The sequence below is a fragment of the Felis catus genome, chromosome E1 (assembly GCF_018350175.1).
Source record: "Felis catus isolate Fca126 chromosome E1, F.catus_Fca126_mat1.0, whole genome shotgun sequence".
NCBI lineage: Eukaryota > Metazoa > Chordata > Mammalia > Carnivora > Felidae > Felis > Felis catus.
In genome coordinates, this window is record NC_058381.1 from 57,934,033 (window position 1) to 57,951,730 (window position 17,698).

At 51.1% G+C, this 17,698-nt stretch overlaps 1 protein-coding gene across 5 annotated transcripts; it reads left to right on the forward strand.

Moving 5' to 3' along the window:
- Positions 1–11: 11 nt before the first annotated feature.
- Positions 12–17,337, forward strand: AFMID (arylformamidase). Of its 5 annotated transcripts, none has more exons than XM_019818330.3 (11): positions 12–144; positions 1,764–1,854; positions 12,408–12,512; positions 12,595–12,643; positions 13,063–13,148; positions 13,244–13,316; positions 13,508–13,605; positions 13,890–13,968; positions 14,087–14,228; positions 14,418–14,592; positions 16,826–17,337. In XM_019818330.3, exons 1-10 carry the CDS (start codon positions 85–87, stop codon positions 14,565–14,567), a joined length of 933 nt encoding a protein of 310 aa, XP_019673889.2. In that variant the 5' UTR covers positions 12–84; the 3' UTR covers positions 14,568–14,592; positions 16,826–17,337. The 5 variants fall into 5 exon arrangements, with proteins under 5 accessions (XP_019673889.2, XP_044901231.1, XP_006940701.3 ...); XM_045045296.1 differs by having other exon boundaries at positions 14,418–14,522; positions 16,792–17,337; XM_006940639.5 differs by having other exon boundaries at positions 14,418–14,522.
- The last annotated feature ends 361 nt before the right edge of the window (positions 17,338–17,698 follow it).

Genomic DNA, 17,698 nt, shown 5'->3' on the forward strand with positions numbered 1-17,698 from the left:
CCAGGACGGCAGGCCCCGCCCCGCCCCGCCCCCCCCCCGCGTAGAAAAGGCAGGCGGGGAGCACCGTCCCGCGGTAGCGGCGAGATGGAAGTTCCCGAGCGGGGTCGCCGGGCCGAGGCTCCCTGGAAGAAGCTGTCTAAGGAGGTAGGCGGGTTGCAGGCGGCGGCTGGGGCTGAGCTGGGCAGCGCGGAGATTGGATGCAGTTCCAGGAACGGAGCTTCGGAGCCCGTTGACCCACCACCCCCGAGCGCGCCGGCGAGCGCCGGGCGTGCCTGCTCCAAAAGCTTTGGCGCCCGGGTCTGGTTTGCTTCTGGCCACAGGAAAGCCTTTTAAGGGCAGAGAAGACCGAAGCTGTGCCGATAGCCATCCAGGGGGCCACGCTGCCGACCTCAAGCGCAGGGTCTCACCGTGCAGGCAGGTCGCAGGATGCTGGATGCAGGAAGGCTGGTGTTTACTGCCGGGTGCTTGTGAGGGCTGGAAACCACACCGGCAAAGCATGTGTTGTGATCATTCAACTGTAACTTCCTAACCAGTTTCCCCCGCATCTCAGGCAGTGGTTGGTTTGTTTGGGGGGTTTTGTTAGTTTTTTGTTTTGTTTTGTTTTGTTTTGTTTTATTCTGGCCACTGATACATCTGAGAATCTGGTTAAGTTATGGACACTAACCCCCCCAAGAAATCCCATTCTCTGTCTCTGTCTCTCTGTCCGCCACACACTTGCCTACAATATCAGAGGACTCTCAGAAACCCGTGGCATTATCATTAGCATACTTAAGAACAGTGAGGACGGTGACAAGCAGTCACCGTGTGTGCCAGGGACAGCTGTGAACGTCTGACAGGCACAGATTGTACAGATCTAAAGAACCCTGGCCAACAACCTCGTTCCGCTCGAGGAGGCAGTAACCCACATTTGAATGGCTGGTTTTACTTCATTTACGTGCCTTATGACCTTTCACCTTGTGAGGCTGCTATTTTGCCCATTATATAGATGTGGGAACTGAGACTCAGAGACTATAAGTTGCCCAGGGTAAAACAGCCTGTAAGTGACGGAGCATGGATGGCCCTCAACCCATCTGACTCCAGAGCCCCAGATCCTTCTGTGAAGCTACCCTGTCTTCCAGTTTCCCATTTGGGGCTTCACTCTTTCTCCTTGCCTTTGAACTTTTTCTCCAAAACCTGGTTCTTGTTACTTTTCCACATGAAGGCTGAACATCTTAGCCTGATATGTGAGACCCTCCGTCTTCCGGTCCCAGCTGCCCAGCCTCACCTCTGTGATTCAGCAGTCTGGCCTATCACTATCTCCAGACCGACCTTTGATTCCCCCCTCCTGAGCCCTGTACCTTTGCTCTGGGCCCTCCTGCAGTCAAAACCATGGCCTCTCAGAGATAAGCTCTGCCACACTTTCTCTGCGGTGACCACCCCAGCAACCTGGCCTCCTGCAGTAGGAGTGGTGCCCATGGTGGCATTAACCAGAACACATTTTATAGGACCTTATCTCCCCTTTAAGGCTGGCCACTAGTTAAAAGCACGGCCATAGCTCCAGACCGTGAATCTGAGAGCCCCTGTGATGTTGTATCTGAAATACCTAATTAGTTGGTGTCGGGGGAGAGTGGAGAGTGGGATACCAGGGGCTTGAAGGAAGCTGAGGGCCTCTAAAGAGCCTGAGATATTGGGGAGGGGGCTTCTCAAGGCAGGCATTCGGAGGGGTGGGGGCACGTTGTGTGGAGAACAAAGGTCTTACGGAAACTTCTGTCTGTGTTCCATAGGAGCTGGAGAATCAGTACAGCCCCAGCAGATGGGTCATCCGACTGGGAGCCGAGGAGGCCCTGAGGACCTACTCACAGATAGGGGATGAGGGTACTGGGGGCCCTCCCCTTGGATGCTGTGGGTGGTCTCTAGCATATGGCAGTGGTTCAGAATGCTGGGGGCAGGAGGAGGCTCTCGGGACAGTTCCCAAAGTCCAGGTACCACGCAAGCCTCTTTGGCTCAGGGCCAGGCATCCAGGAGCCCTCGTCACAGGTCAGCTGGAGGCAGGAAAGGCCCAACAGGCCGTGTTCCACCTCCTCTCCTGCTCGGCTGACAGTGCCCAGACCAGTAAGGCCACATGCTACAGGGGCACCAGCAAGTAGGGTGAGAAAAAGGCAGGCCTCCCACTTGGCTGAACCTGGACTGTTATTGATATTTATAAAAAGCAAAAGGGGCTCCTGGGTGGCTCAGTCGGTTGGGCGTCCGACTTCGGCTCAGGTCACCATCTCGCGGTTCATGAGTTCGAGCCCCGCGTCGGGCTCTGTGCCGACAGCTCGGAGCTTGAAGCCTACTTCCGATCCTGTGTCTCCCCCCTCTCTCTACCCCTCCCCTGCTCACGCTCTGTGTCTCGCTGTCTCTCAATAATAAATAAACGTTAAAAAAATTTTTTTTTAATTTAAAAAGTAAAACAAAATAAAATGTTGACATTTTGTTGGCCATGGACATTTAGCATTAATTATTAATTTTGATTTATATATATATATACATATATATATATACATATATATATATGTATATATATTGCATTTAAATACTATTTATCTTTATATTGGTCAGCTTGGGCTGCCATTGCAAAATGCCATAGAACGGGTGGCTTAAATGATAGGAATCTGTTTCTCACAGTTCTGGAGGCTAAGAAGGCCCAAGAGCGAGGTGCTGGCCAGTTTGGTTCCCTGATGAGAGTCCTCCCGGTGTGCAGACAGCTGCCTTTTCCATGCTGTCCTCACATGGCAGAGAGACAGTGAGAGCTCTGGTCTGTCTTCCTCTCCTTTTAAAAGTTTTTTAAGTTTATTTATTTTGAGAGAGAGAGAGAGAGAGAAAGAGCATGCACGCACGAGCAGGGGAGGGGCAGAGAGAGAGAGAGAGAATCCCCAGCAGGCTCTGCACTGTCAGCACAGACAGAACCCCATGTGGGGCTCGAACCCACGAACCCTGAGATCCTGACCTGAGCCCTTAACCGACTGAGCCACCCAGGTGCCCCCTCTTTCTTTTTTTATTTTTTTTAATTTCTTTTTTAATGTTTATTTTTGAGAGAAAGAGAGGGAGAGAGAGAGAGACAGAGCGTGAGTAGGAGGAATGGCAGAGAGGGAGAGAGAGACAGAATCCGAAGCAGGCTCCAGGCTCTGAGCTGTCAGCACAGAGCCCAACGCAGGGCTTCAACTCACGAACCGCGAGATCGTGACCTGAACCGAAGTCAGATGCTTCACCTACTGAGCCACCCAGGCGTCCCATTCTTCCTCATTTTATAAGGCCTCTAATCCTACCATAGCACTTCACCCCATCGAAACCCAACTACCTTCCAAAGTTACCACTGTCATACCATCACGTTACGGGGCAGTGCTTCAACATATGAGCGCTGGGGGACACAGACCTTCAGCCCAAAACGAACTTCATGACTGAAGTTTTGGTGCTGACGCCCCCATGCTGTGCCCAGAGCAAGGGCCTCACCCTGCTCGATGAGGTTAAATAACTTACCCAAGTCACGCAGCTCGTGATGGTAGCCACCGCCCGGAGCCGAGCTTCCAGAAAAGAGTGGGGCAGCCCGATGGGGTGAGGTGGGTCGGGCAGTGTCCGTGAGTGCGCAATAGTCGGCCTCTCCTGGAGGTGCTCCCCAGACCTCCTCGGTGCTGCCTGCCGTCTCCAGGGATTGCCTCCTCCCATGCAAGCTCACAGGGGGCGGCAAAGGCACAGGAAGGGCAAGTGATGAGAAATAGAGCCAGAAAGCCTCTCCACAAAGGACAGAGAGAGAAAGAAAATAAGTTTTTATTGAATAAGGGTTAAACCAAACTGTGATGTGCACCACAGGCAAGCTGCTAAAGAGACTGTGAAACCAGAAAGAAACCTCACCCTTTTTAAAAAAAAAAAGTTTTTATTTGTTTATGCATTTAAGTCATCTTGACGCCCAACGTGGGGCTCAAACTCACGACCCAGAGATCGAGAGTTGCACGCCCTGCCTACTGAGCCAGGCAGGCACCCCAGAAACCTCACCCTGTTATGCAGGCAGGCAGATATACCCCCACTGCATACCTGTTCTCAAGATAAATGATAGCTGTGCTGAAGCAGGTGGCCTCACAGTGCCACTTGTCCCCCTAGATCTTCCTAAGTCCACCTGGTAATGAGGGTGGCCATCTGTGCTTGCCAATTGCCTTTATCCAGAAGAAAAAGAAACCTTCCCATAGCTTAACAACAAAGTAGTTTTGTAACTTGGAGCCGGGCACCTGCAGAAGGTAGGCTCCTGTCTGACCGCAGAATCTGGGGGTAGGGGCACTGTATTTTGATGATTACGTTGCAAAGTGATGACGACCCAGGTCCTGGAGGAAAACATTCCGAGGTTGGAAAACTGGCAAGAGACTCATTTAGCTCTTCAAAATATTTACGTACACTTCAAAGGGGAGAGAAAAGATTCATAAAGAGTTTCTCAAAATAACTGCTCTAAGAAAAGGGAAGGAGGAGGCTCTCTTTTCCTTTTCTGCACCAGGGAGACTTAATCTCTCTCTCTCTCTCTCTCTCATACTTTGATTTGTATTCATCCTCATGGCCATCAACCTATTAACTGGCAGGGGGGCGGTGTTCTTTACTAGCAAGTAGACAGACCACCTTTATCTGCCACAAAGACCTGGCCTCCCTCAGCCCAGGGGACTGCTCGGTGAGCAGGGGCAGAAAGCAGAGGCGAGCTGGCAGGACAGGTTTCCAGAACTATTTCCTCTCTCAGTAGTTTTAGACTTGTTTTACCGAGACCCTTAGTGTCGTAGACTCTGGGTCTAGAGTTCTTTCTTGTCCAGCAAGAAAGCGGGACGCAGGATTAAAATCCGAGAGACGGCTAATGCCCGGGAGAAGACAAGAGCCCCGATTCAGAGTCCTTGCTCTGTTTTTATTGGGATCAGAAGGCTTACAAACATGGTGATGGGTGTGCACAAAGAGACAATAAATCTGTGAACATTAACTCATGGGCGTGAGGGAAAGGGGGGTTTGAAGATATATGGTGTTAGGGGTTTGGGTCAATATAAAACAAAATCCTGCCGCTGGGCAGATGGTTGTTAACGGCAGACAGGAGGCGCCGTGTCTGTTTGTCTTAGGTAGCCTAGGTGATGAGACGGACCGAGTGTGCTACCTCAGGGTCAGCAAGGCACCTTTCTTTTGATAATTAGCTCCTCTCTGGGCCACTTCACCGCACAGAGATCTATGGCCCTATTTACCTGTTTACCTAACTTGGTTCTTCCTTCCTGTGAATGCAGCTTTCTGCTATAGTACTAAATTGGGGGGTCCGCCCTGAATACCTAATCTTATTTACCGCATATACCTTTGTATCGGGGCCTTTGCCCCACCCTCTCTCTATTTGTTTACCCAGACTTGGGTGTGAGCATCCTATGGCTTTGCAATTCTTTATGCCTTGTTAACCCATCAGTGCAGGCTCAGGGAATTCCTAAGCTTATTCCCCACCTCTTAGTACCAATACATTGTACACGAAATGAGGGAGGGGTACATGGATGGCTAGATGGATGGATGAATAAGGTAGGTAGGTGGGTAGGTTGGCAGATAGGCAGATACTGAACTGCCGTCTGGGCGCCCTGCCTCTGCTAGCTTCCGGCAGGTCCTAGTCCACGCCCCTCTCCAGGAGAACCAATCACCAGTGACGTGGGTGGAGCCTCTACTAGGGATCCCCACCCCACTACCTTCGCAGGCTCCCGGCTTGGGCTTTTCCCTCTCCACCGGAAAAGTGAAAGGAGAAAAACAAAGGCACAAAAGATACAAGCCCCAATTTTGTTGGACTGTGCTACGGTACATATAAAATTGACCATTCTAACCATTTTAAAGCGTACAATTCGGTAGCGTTTAGAACCTTCAAGATTTGTGCAGCCATCATCAGTACCTTGTTCCAAATATCATTTTCGTTGCCTCAGAAGGAGCCCTACCATCAGTCACTCCCCATTTCCCCCCCTCGCCGTCTCTGTCTACGGATTTACCTATTCTGGACACCCGGTCGGAATGGAATCCTACACGTACATGTGGCCTTTTGTGGCCGGCTTCTTGGCATAATGTTCTGGAGCTCCATCCACGGTATATAATGCCGATCACTACTTCACGCGTTCGTCGTATGGACCTACCACGTCTTGTTTATTCACTGACAGACATGTGGGCTGTCCGCCTTTTGACAACTGTGAATAGGGCTGCTGTGAACATCCGCGTACACGTTTTCGTTTGAAAGCTCTTGATTTCTTATTACTAAGACCAGTAGACAAAGCCGTTGGACACAATTGCATACATTCCAAATGCTTACTTTCACTTTGCATATTTAGCTCATCATAGACCAGTAGCAAACAGGGTAGGGCTCCCAGTATCCCCAGATCGCAGGCCAAGCAGCCCTGCTCTGAGCCACCTTGACTATTTTTTGGTAACCATTGTTTTCCTATTACAAAAGGAGCATATGCTTACTCAAATAGATTTACAAAATAAAATCCTCAATAATTCCACCACCCATCGTTGACCAGAGGGTGGCTGATGGGACCCTGCCATTTTTTAAAGTGCTGCCACAGCCTGGAATAAGGTCTTCAGCCTTTCTGGGACCGTGTGGTCCCCCTGCTGTATCTTGCATAAGTCCCTAAGGACTCTGGTCTCCACTTCCTCTAATCCCCCTGACATGTGCTCTGGATGGGTCCCCGGGCCTGGGGTTTCTGTCTGTAAGAGTTTGGATACTTTCAGTTGCAAATAATAGAAACTGAGTTTCTTCAGTATCAAAAAGAGGACGTTTTAATGAGGTCTATTCATTGACGTCCTCCCGTGTTCCTGCCCTGGGGTCCAGAGACTGGAGGGCTGGTGGTGTTCACCCTCGGTGGGGAGGCTGTGAGTCACCTCGTTCTCTGCCCCTGCACCCAGCTGCCCGTCACCAGCCGCGGGGTCCACTCCTGGAGAGAAACAGTTCCTCTCTTTCTCAGGGTCAGCTGAGTTTTTTAATATCTGAGGGAGACACGCCCATGATAGTGCATGTCTACAGCTGTGTGGTTTGAATCACTCTTCAACTCAGAACGTAAATTTCATAGTCTTTTCTTAGTTCTGGCACAAAAGGAATCTGGCTGGTCCATGTATACTTTAAGAACTCTTGAGAAGGGGCGCCTGGGTGGCTCAGTCGGTTAAGCCTCTAACTCTCGGTTTCAGCTCAGGTCATGATTTCACAGTTCATGAGATCGAGCCTCACGTCAGCCTCTGTGCTGACAATGCAGAACTTGCTTGGGATTCTCTCTGTCTCTCTCTGCTCCTCCCCTGCTCGCTTGCGTGCTCTCTCAAATAAATAAATAAACTTTTTTTTAAAAAAGGACAAATGAATAGACCTACTAATGCAGAAATTCCACTGCTGAGAGTGCTTCCTTCAGACCCCCACACACAGTGGTGACGTGTGCACGGGGCTGATCACGGCAGGGTTACTTGTGCTAACCCAGCCCAGATGCCTCCATTCAATGAATATTTACTGGGTGCCTGACATGTACTGGTCACTCATTTTGTGCACGGAATACATCAGTGAGCAAAGCACACAAACCCCTGCCCGTGCATCGATGTGAATCTTTTTCTCTTTCTTATTTTATTATTTAAAAATAATTTTTTTAACTTTTGTTTATTTTGGAAGAGAGAGAAAGCTCGTGCACGTACGCACAAGCAGGGGAGGGGCAGAGAGGAGAGACAGAATCCCAAACCGGCTCCTGGCCATCAGCGCAGAGCCTGGTGCAGGGCTCACACTCACAAATTGTGAGTTGTTGTTTTTTTTTTTTTTTTTTTTTTTTGAGCAGCAGGCAAAGGTTTACTAGAGTATAAGATCAGAAAGCAAGAGGAGTATGAAAGCTCTCTTTACAGAGAGGGGGGCATTCAAAAGTGAATGCCCCACAAGTTGTGAGATCATGACCTGAGCTGAGATCAAGAGTCGGAGGCTTAACCGACTGCGCCCCCCCTGGTGCCCCCCTTCTTACTGTATTATTGAAATACAGTTGACTTACAAGGTATATTAATTTCAGGTGTATAACGCAATGATTCAACAGTTCTCTACATGACTCTGTGCTCATCATGAGAAGTGGAGTCACCATCTGTCACCTTCCACGTTATCACAGTGGTATTGACTGTATTCTCTGTCTTTCACTGTGATTCTTTTTTTTTTTTGGAGAGACAGAGACAGAGTGCAGGTGGGGGAGGGGCAGAGAGCGAGGGAGACACAGAATCGGAAGGAGGCAGGTTCTGAGCCGTCAGCTCTAACTCATGAATCGAGAGATCATGACCTGGGTCGAAATAAGACGCTTCACTGACGGAGCCACCCAGGTGCCCTGGTCGTGAGTCTTAACGGGGCAGGGGAAGAGGACAAAGTCAATGCCGTGGTCCGTTAGAAGGGACAAGCGCTCTGGCAGTATGGAGCAGGCAAGGCGGGTGCTGGACAGTGGGTGTTAGGGTGGCCAGGGTCGACCCCTAGAGGAAGGTGTGCTGGGCAGGGTTGATTTTGTAGAGCCCCAGGGCTTTTGGGGGTCGTGTGTCAGATGCTGTGGACTGAATCTTTGTGCCCTCCCCAGATTCACATGTTGAAGCCTTAACCCTTAGGGTGGCTGTATTTGGAGTGATTGGGTGAATTGAGGTCATAAGCGTGGGGTCCCGACCTGGCTGGATTCTTAGAAGAGACGCCCGAGGGCTTGCCTCCCTAGAGAGGCCAAGAGCCCCACAGGCCCACCCAGAAGAGGCGCGTATGCACCCAGTGAGCAGGTGGCCACCCGCCACCCTAGGGGAGGGCCGTCCCCAGACACAAGCCCCTCTGGCGCCTGGATCTAGGCCTTCTGGGACCCAGAACTGTGAAACGTAAGTGTAGGTTAAGCCTCCGCACCCTGTGGTATTTGGTCACAGCAGTGGGAGCCAGCTCGCGCAGGAGCCCCGGACGGACTTGAACCTGAGAGGGAAAGGTGCGCCCAGGACTGGCTCACACCTGTGGCCGGAGGGCACTTGGAAGAAGTAGGAAAAGCCGCGAGGGCCGCCCTTGCTTCCAGCGGAGAAGGGGAGGGACATCCAACAAGGGAGTCGCGGGGAGGCGGGAGGAGACACACGGAGAGGATTTCCTGATGACGGGATGTGGTTTGTTGGGCCTGCGCAACTGGCATGCCTGGTTAGCACGCAACCCTCAGATGGAATATAAGAGCGAAGGAAGGTCTATGTGCAGATGGGGAAAGCTCTCCAAGAAACACTACGCGAAGTGGGCAGGGCAGACACGTATTTTATATGCTGCCATTTGGACGAAAGGTTGAGAGGGTCTATACCCGTGTTAGTAACGGAGGTCACTTGGGCAAGGGGCCGGGAAAGCAGGCAGGCGAGAGGCGGTGAGGGAACGTTTCACTGGAAACCCTTTTTTTTTTTTTTTTTTTTTAACGTGTATTTATTGGGAGAGGTGGGGGAGGGGCAGAGAGAGAGGGAGAGAAAGAGAATCCCAGACAGACTCTGCGTTGTCAGTGCAGACGTGGAGTTCAGTCTCAGAACCATGAGATCATGACCTGAGCTGAAATCAAGAGTGGGACGTTAACCGGCTGAGCCACCCAGGCACCCATAGGAAGCCTTGTGTGTGTGTGTGTGTGTGTGTGTGTGTGTGTGTGTGTGAACCATACAAACATATTGTGTCTCCATAAGAAAAATTAATGACAGGGGCGCCTGGGTGGCTCAGTCGATTGAGCGTCCAACTTTGGCTCAGGTCATGATCTCGCGGTTCGTGAGTTCGAGCCCCGCGTCGGGCTCTGTGCTGACAGCTCGGGGCCTGGAGCCTGCTTCGGATTCTGCGTCTCCCTCTCTGCTCCTCCCCCTGCTCACACACTCTCTCTCCCTCAGAAATAAATAAACATTAAAACAATTATCTAATTAATAATAGATCCATTCCGTAAAGCATGGTCTTCAGAGTGAGCTGTGTCCAGTGTGGCCGGCACAGGGGGAGCCTGTTTTGTTCCGTTCGTTAGACACTTGCAGGAGTCACACCTCAGGCTCTCTGAGCAGCTGGTCGCTTTGGGAGATGGGAAGTCTCCCCCTACCGCTGCCCAGCACCAGAGAGGGAGCAGGGACGCACAGCAAGCCACATCTCTCTCCTCTAAGAAGCTTTGTCTCCTTTCACTCTCAGGACAGGGGCGTCCGTAGACAAGGTCTGACAGCAAAACTGGTTTGACAGCCCCTTGGCCTGTTCTGCAGAGGCAGCCTGGTCTCTGGTTTTGGCACGGGGGGGGGGGGGGGGGGGGGGGGGGGGGGGGGAACTTGGCCTTTTTGTTTCTGTTGGCCTTGAGCGGTCTCTCTGAATGGAGATGGCCTATTTTACTAGTTAGTTTATGCCTAAACATACTTTATACAAACTATCTTTTCCTACTGGGTTTGTCCCTTCTAGAGTTGCAGAATCATCCAGCCAAGAGGTGCACTGGTTTCCTTTTGGGCCCGCCTCTACGGACCCCAAGGTTGGGGACCTGGGCACCTCCAGGGACACGGATCCCAAGTTCATGTCTCACTGCTCCAATGTTCAGTATCAGAAAGATCACACTGACCAGGCTCTATTGTATTTATGTAAACTGTTTTGCAATTAATCTCCACACCCAACATGGGGCTCAAACTCACAACCCCGAGATCCAGAGTCACGTGCTCTACTGACTGAGACAGCCAGGCACCCCTCCTTTTTGATTAGTACACGTTGGGTCCTATTTATGCAATCTTTGTCTATCCCAAGATCATGAAGATCTCCCGTTTTCTTTTCCAAGAGCTTTGTGGCTTCTCTTTCGTGTTTAGATAGACCATCAGGAACTCATCTGATGTGGTGTGAGGTAAGGATCAAGAAACTTTTTTTTTTTTACGTTTATTTTTGAGAGAGAGAGAGAGAGAGCACAAGCAGGGGAAGGGCAGAGGGGGGGGGGGGGGGGGACAGAGGATCCGAAGCAGGCTCTGTGCTGACAGCAGACAGCCCAATGCGGGGCTTGAGCTCACAAACCTCAAGCTCATGACCTGGGCTGAAGTTGGACGCTTAACTGACTGAGACACCCAGGTGCCCTAACAAACTATTTTGTTTTCATTTGGATATTCATTTGACCCAACACTGCTTATTGAAATATTTATTTAAGGGGCGCCTGGGTGGCGCAGTCGGTTAAGCGTCCGACTTCAGCCAGGTCACGATCTCGCGGTCCGTGAGTTCAAGCCCCGCGTCAGGCTCTGGGCTGATGGCTCGGAGCCTGGAGCCTGTTTCCGATTCTGTGTCTCCCTCTCTCTCTCTGCCCCTCCCCCGTTCATGCTCTGTCTCTCTCTGTCCCAAAAATAAATAAACATTGAAAAAAAAATTAAAAAAAAAAAAAGAAATATTTATTTATCACACAATTTTCTTTTTCTTTCTTTTCCACACAACTTTCTTTGAATTGTTTACTACGTATCAGATCCTGGGTGTCCAGAGGTGGGCAGAGCCAAGCCCTTGTCTTGACAGTGAGGGCAACAGACAGTAAACAAGGCAAAAAATATATCAAGGATGATGAATGCCGGGCTGCACGATAACGCAGAGAAAGGGGATATACCGTACTGTATTTAAGCAGCCTTCTGTTACAGGCTGTGTCCAGTGTTTTGCCGTTACACATAGCATTACTGTGGGCATCTTTTTTTTTCAACTTTTTTTAAATTTATTTTTGGGACAGAGAGAGAGCATGAACGGGGGAGGGGCAGAGAGAGAGGGAGACACAGAATCGGAAACAGGCTCCAGGCTCCGAGCCATCAGCCCAGAGCCCGACGCGGGGCTCGAACTCACGGACCGCGAGATTGTGACCTGGCTGAAGTCGGCCGCTTAACCGACTGCGCCACCCAGGCGCCCCACTGTGGGCATCTTTAAAACAAGTCCTTGGGGATGTTTCTGATTATTTCCTTATAAAAATTACGTGCATAAGGACTCATGCATCAAGGAGTATGGTCTTCTCGGGCCTTGATACATATCGTTATTTATTTGAAGTGAGTTTATATCTTGCTTCCCTAGAAAACTGATTTTCCAAAGACTTGGAAAAGTTTATACTTCCTGGAGCGTGAAACAGAGTACAACGCACAAAATGAGCGCGTAAGAAAGTGGTGGTAAAAGGTGACCTTCAGAACCACAGCTCACTTACAGACAGACGTCAGCACATAGTATTGGTCGCACTTGGATGGGACAGTCTGGTCTCTTTGCAACTACGCCCCCAGGGGAGGCTCCAGAACCCGGCACAGTTGATCGCGAGGACTTGGGGGGGAGGGGCACCTTTCACGGAGTTCTGAAACCTGGGGCTGATCGGCCGACCCAAAGGGGCTTTCAGCAGAAAGGTTTCTACCTTCGGTAAAATGGACAACAGCTGCAGGTCAGCAGGTCGTGCTAATAGTGACCTGTCCACTTCTCGAGACAGCTACTAAGAGGGCCCGAGCCACCAGGAGCAACCTGCTGCATGTCCCCTACGGAGACGGCGAGGGGGAGAACCTGGACATCTACTTTCCCGAGCGAGTGTCTGAAGGTAGGCGAATGGGCGGGTGGTCCCGCAGCAGGGCTCAGCTGGGCACCCGGCTCAGCCCCCACGCCCTCTGTCTGTCTTCCAGCCTCGCCTTTCTGTGTGTTCTTCCATGGCGGGTACTGGCAGAGTGGAAGGTGAGTCGGGAGCTTGGATGAACAGGGAGAAAGGGACATCCACCCTTCCCTGGTGTAGGAGATCGTGCGAGCCGCTGCTTCAAACTCCGTGTCTGACCACAGGAGTGCGTTCTCTCACAGCTCTGGAGGCCAGAAGTCTGAGATAAAGGTGTGGGCAGGGCCCTGCTCCCTCCAGAGGCGCCGGGGGAGAACCCACTCCTGCGTCTTCCAGCGGCTGGGGGCTCTGGGTTTTCGTTGGCTGTGGCCGCATCACCCCCGTCTCTGCGTCTATCCTCACGGGGCCTCCTCTGTGTCCGTGTCTCAGATCATCCCCCGCCCTTCTCTTATAGTGTCACCAGTCATGGGATTTATGCCCACCCTGAATCAGGGATGATCTCACCTCGGGATCCTTAACTACATCTCCGTCTCTCTTTCTGCAGTAAAGATACATCAGCCTTCATGGTCAACCCACTGACAGCCCAGGGAGTGGCCGTGGTGATAGTGGCTTATGACATAGCCCCCAAAGGTAAGGACGATGGTCTCACAGGTTTGAAGCCTGGTGGGCTTTGGAGGGGAGAGAGCCCCTGACGGACCCTGCCCCGACTCGTGTTCTCTGTGCAGGTACCCTGGACCAGATGGTAGACCAAGTGACCCGGAGCATCGTGTATATCCAGAAGCAGTATCCACGCAACGAGTAGGTATCACTGAAGATTTCCCTTTTGCGAGACGATGTGGGAGGGACCGTGGATTCAGCCCCCCGGGATGCAGCCCAGCTGCTCCCTCTGGCCTGTGGAGCAGAAGGCGAACCGGGACTCCTCGATGCCGACCCGATGCACTCGGGCCACCGAATGCAAATCCGGCTCTCTCTCCTCTGACCCAACCCAGGGGGATTTACCTGTGCGGACACTCAGCTGGGGCCCACCTGGCCGCCATGATGCTCCTGGCCGACTGGACCAAGCATGCAGTCGCACCCAACCTCAGAGGTTTCCCTGGGACTGCGGGCTGGCCGGGCAGCCTTCTCCCTCCCCAGATGGGCCCGAGGGCCGCACCAGCTGCACGAAATCCCAACAGCCATGACGTGCTTGAGCTGGGGGCTTGGAGCCCTGTGACATGGGCTCGTCTTTGCTTCTTCTCTACCCCTACCCTGGTCTCGCCCCTTTGGGGCTGGCCCCATATTGCCCCACTGGGTGCCTGCAGGAAGCCTGGTATGGGTGGGGTGTTGGCCCCACCTAGAGCCTGGCCCTCTGACTGCTCTTCACCTTTACAGGCTTTTTCCTGGTGAGTGGGATCTATGACCTAGAGCCCATCGTGTTCACCTCTCAGAACGGCCCTCTCCTCATGACCCTGTGAGTCACTTGCCCCCTCCTTCCCCAGCTGAGCTTGAACCTACCAGGCGGGCCAGGGGTGACGCGTGGGCTTTTCTCCGTCCTGACCCATGCCTGCCCCCCCCCACCCCCGCATCAGGGAGGATGCTCGGAGGAATGGTCCACAGCAGCTCCTGGAGGCGGCCCTGACGCAGCCCGTGGATCCCGCCTGCCACGTGCTGGTGATCGTGGGCCAACACGACTCCCCCGAATTCGCCCGACAGTCCAGGGAATTTTATCAGGTACCCCCAGCACCCCGCTTCTGGCCGGAGGTTGAGGGTCATGCGCTGTCATTACCTTCCCCTTTATTTCACCCAAAGGGACCCCAAGACCATCAGCCATTTATTCAACAAATACCGAGCGAGCACCTGCTCCGGGTCAGGCAGGGCCCTGCTGCCTCACGCTCCTGCTTGGCCCTTGTCTCTACCCAGACACTGTGCAGAGGAGGATGGAACGCCTCGTTTGAAGAACTCCACGATGTGGATCACTTTGAAATCATCTGGAAGCTAACCCAGGACGACTACGTGCTCACCCAGGTGGGGCACATCCCTTCACTGTGGAGGGCATGGGTCCTGCCTTAGCACCCCTGGACATACGGACAGGAGGGTAGGTGGGGAGCACAGAGGAGTCATTCACTAGTTCCTTGGCCTCCAGGAGGCTGGGGACCCTACGGTAGGACTTGAGTCCCCCCCGGCTTCCTAGACTTCACCTCTCTTTGAAAGAGCCCCAGAGTCTGTGCCTGGGCACACAGGTGGGAGCTGCACGGGGCTTGGTGCCGAGGCGGAGAGGCATTGATCTGGGCCAAGGAAAGTGTTAGCCTGTGTTAAGCATAAGGCAGAGCCAACTCCATACAGGACAAGATGGGCGGATTTGGTTCAGAAATGTTGATTACAACTTAAACGTGGAGAATCCTTTTGAAAACCAAACATTACAATTTTAACGTGGAGAATTCTTTCACAAGTCAAAGAATAAGCTGGGGAGAGTATTTGCCACAGACCTGGCAGATACAGAGTTACCACTTCTCTTCTTTTTCTTTTTCTTTTTCTTTTTCTCGCCCCCAACGGGAAAGTGGTTCTTCAGAACTTCACTTTTAATCAGCTGCCCCCTCAGTAAGGCTTTGATAGCATTCAGTGTTTTTTTTTTTAATTTTTAAAAAATATTTTTGAACGAGAGAGAGAGACACACACACAGAGAGCAGGGGAGGGGCAGGGAGAGAGGGAGACACAGAATCCGAAGCAGGTTCCGGGCTCCGAGCCGTCAGCACAGAGCCCGACACGGGGCTCGAACCCACAAACTGTTGAGATCATGACCTGGGCTGAAGTCAGATGCTTAACTGACTGAGCCACCCAGGCACCCCTATAGCATTCAGTTTAATTCTTACATAACTAATATTCTTACTGTATAAAGAGTACTTTCAAATCAATAAGAACTGTTTTAATTTCTATTTAGAAACAGACACAAATGGATAAAGAATAAGGGATAGTTTAAGAAAAAATATAAATGGCCAATAAACATGGGGGGAAGATTATCCCAGGGATATTAGAAATGTCACTTAAAATGACAGTCCTTTCCCACCTGTCATTGAAAATGTTCTAATAAGGGGCGCCTGGGTGCAGTTAGTTAAGCGCCCAACTCTTGATTTTGGCTCAGGTCATGATCTCGTGGTTTTATAGGTTCAGCCCCATGTCAGCCTCTGTACTGGCAGCACAGAGCCTGCTTGGGATTCTCTCTCTCTCTCTCTCTCTCTCTCTCTCTCTGTCTCTCTCTCTCTCCCTCTCCCTCTCTCTGCCCCCACCCCCAACACACTGTCTCTGTCTCTCTCAAAATAAATAAACAAATGTCTAAAAAATTAAAAAATAGAAAAAAAAAAAGGAAGAGAAAATGTTCTAATGATAATTATGCCCAGCACTGCTGGAGAGATGGTGGAGGGGGTCCTCTCCAGTTCCGCCGGGGGGCGCACAGCCTGGCAATATGGATCCAAACCCACTAGCCCAGTAATTCTGCTCCTTGGAGTTTCTCTTCCGGATAATCAAAGAAATACACAGAGATAGCCCCTGCAACTGTATTAATATTCAAAACTGGGAAACAACCTAAATGTCCCAATGAGGTTACATGATGACATAATCGGGTAATGGAACACAGTTTGTGAAAATCAGTTAGGATACATCAAATTGATTCAGATGTGAAAGCAAAAACACAAGAAACAACTGATCCAGTATATTCCCAATTCAATCATACACAGACAGCTAGACCCCTGGAGGCATATGGATGCATACGAAAAACTCAATTATCAGTGGTGTCACACAGTGCATTTTAAAAATTCATTTCCAAAAAAAAAAAAAAAAACAACTCATTTCCAGGGGCGCCTGGGTGGCTCAGTCGGTGACACGTCCGACTTCAGCTCAGGTCATGATCTCATGGTTCATGAGTTCTAGCCCTGTGTCAGGCTCTATGCTGACAGCTTGGAGCCTGGAACCTGCTTCCGATTCTGTCCCCTTCTCTCTCTGCCCCTCCCCCACTCACACTCTGTCTCTCTCTCAAAAATAAACAGTAAAAAAAAAAAAAATGCAATTCCACATTTGCTAACATGAGCACGTATTACTTAAAAAAATGTGTTTTTTATTTTTATTTTTTTTTGAGACAGCACCAGTGGGGGAGGGGCAGAGAGATTGGGAGACAGAGAATCCCAAGCGGGCTCCACCCCGTCAGGATGGAGCCCCATGCGGGGCTCGAACTCATGAACCCTGAGATCATGACCTTAGCGGAAATCAAAGAGTCAGACGCTTAACCGACTGAGCCACCCAGGCGCCCCCTTATGTGTCTTTTCTTATCGCTGCAGATGATTTTGAGAACAATCCTCCAGGAGCCCTGACAGCATTGGACCCCCACCAGAGGGCACCCCGATGGTGAAGCTCCCCCCCCAGACCCCGCAGGCTTCCCCTTCCTGCCAAACTGGCCTCTCCCCACGCCCAGGAGCGCCTCCATTTTCTCTGAACACCACTAAAAATCTCCACGGCCTTTTGCTGGTCTGGATACATCAGATCGATTCAGATGTGACAGCTGAATGTAGCCTGTAATTTGAAACACTAAGATATTCAAAAAGCTTCCACGACGCAGGCACACGAGAATGACATTATAGGAGTGACTTGAATTTATTCCAGATCGTCAGAGGAAATGAGTCACAAAGTGTGGGACTTCGTTTAACGTGTGCAACAAATTCCTTGTGGGACACCCCACAACAGCTGGCAGGAAACCCAGGCTGTCTCCACACCTAGGTCAAGAATTGCGCCCCCTAGGTTATGCCCTGTCAAAGCAAAATGCCTTAAACTAAGCAAAAGACAGAACAAAACTGTGTCCGCCACCTCTATGATCCTATTTTCACTTAAAAAGGATGCATAGGGGCGCCTGGGTGGCTCAGTCGGTTAAGCGTCCGACTTCAGCTCAGGTCACGATCTCGCGGTCCTTGGGTTCGAGCCCCGTGTCGGGCTCTGGGCTGATGGGTCAGAGCCTGGAGCTTGCTTCCGATTCTGTGTCTCCCTCTCTCTCTGCCCCTCCCCTGTTCATGCTGTGTCTCTCTCTGTCTCAAAAATAAATAAACGTTAAAAAAATTTCAAAAAAAAAAAAAAGGATGCATAGACCTCTATGTGGGCATGTGACATACAATACACAGATATCTATAGATCTAGAAAAAAAACACCAGCGGGATACACAC

Coding starts and splice junctions, on each gene's coding strand:
- AFMID (XM_045045296.1), top strand. CDS start 85: ATGGAAGTTCCCGAGCGGGGTCGCCGGGCCGAGGCTCCCTGGAAGAAG. Junction 13,149..13,243: donor TTATGACATAGCCCCCAAAG/GTAAGGACGATG, acceptor TTCTCTGTGCAG/GTACCCTGGACCAGATGGTA. Junction 14,523..16,791: donor ACGACTACGTGCTCACCCAG/GTGGGGCACATC, acceptor TGAGCCACCCAG/GCGCCCCCTTATGTGTCTTT.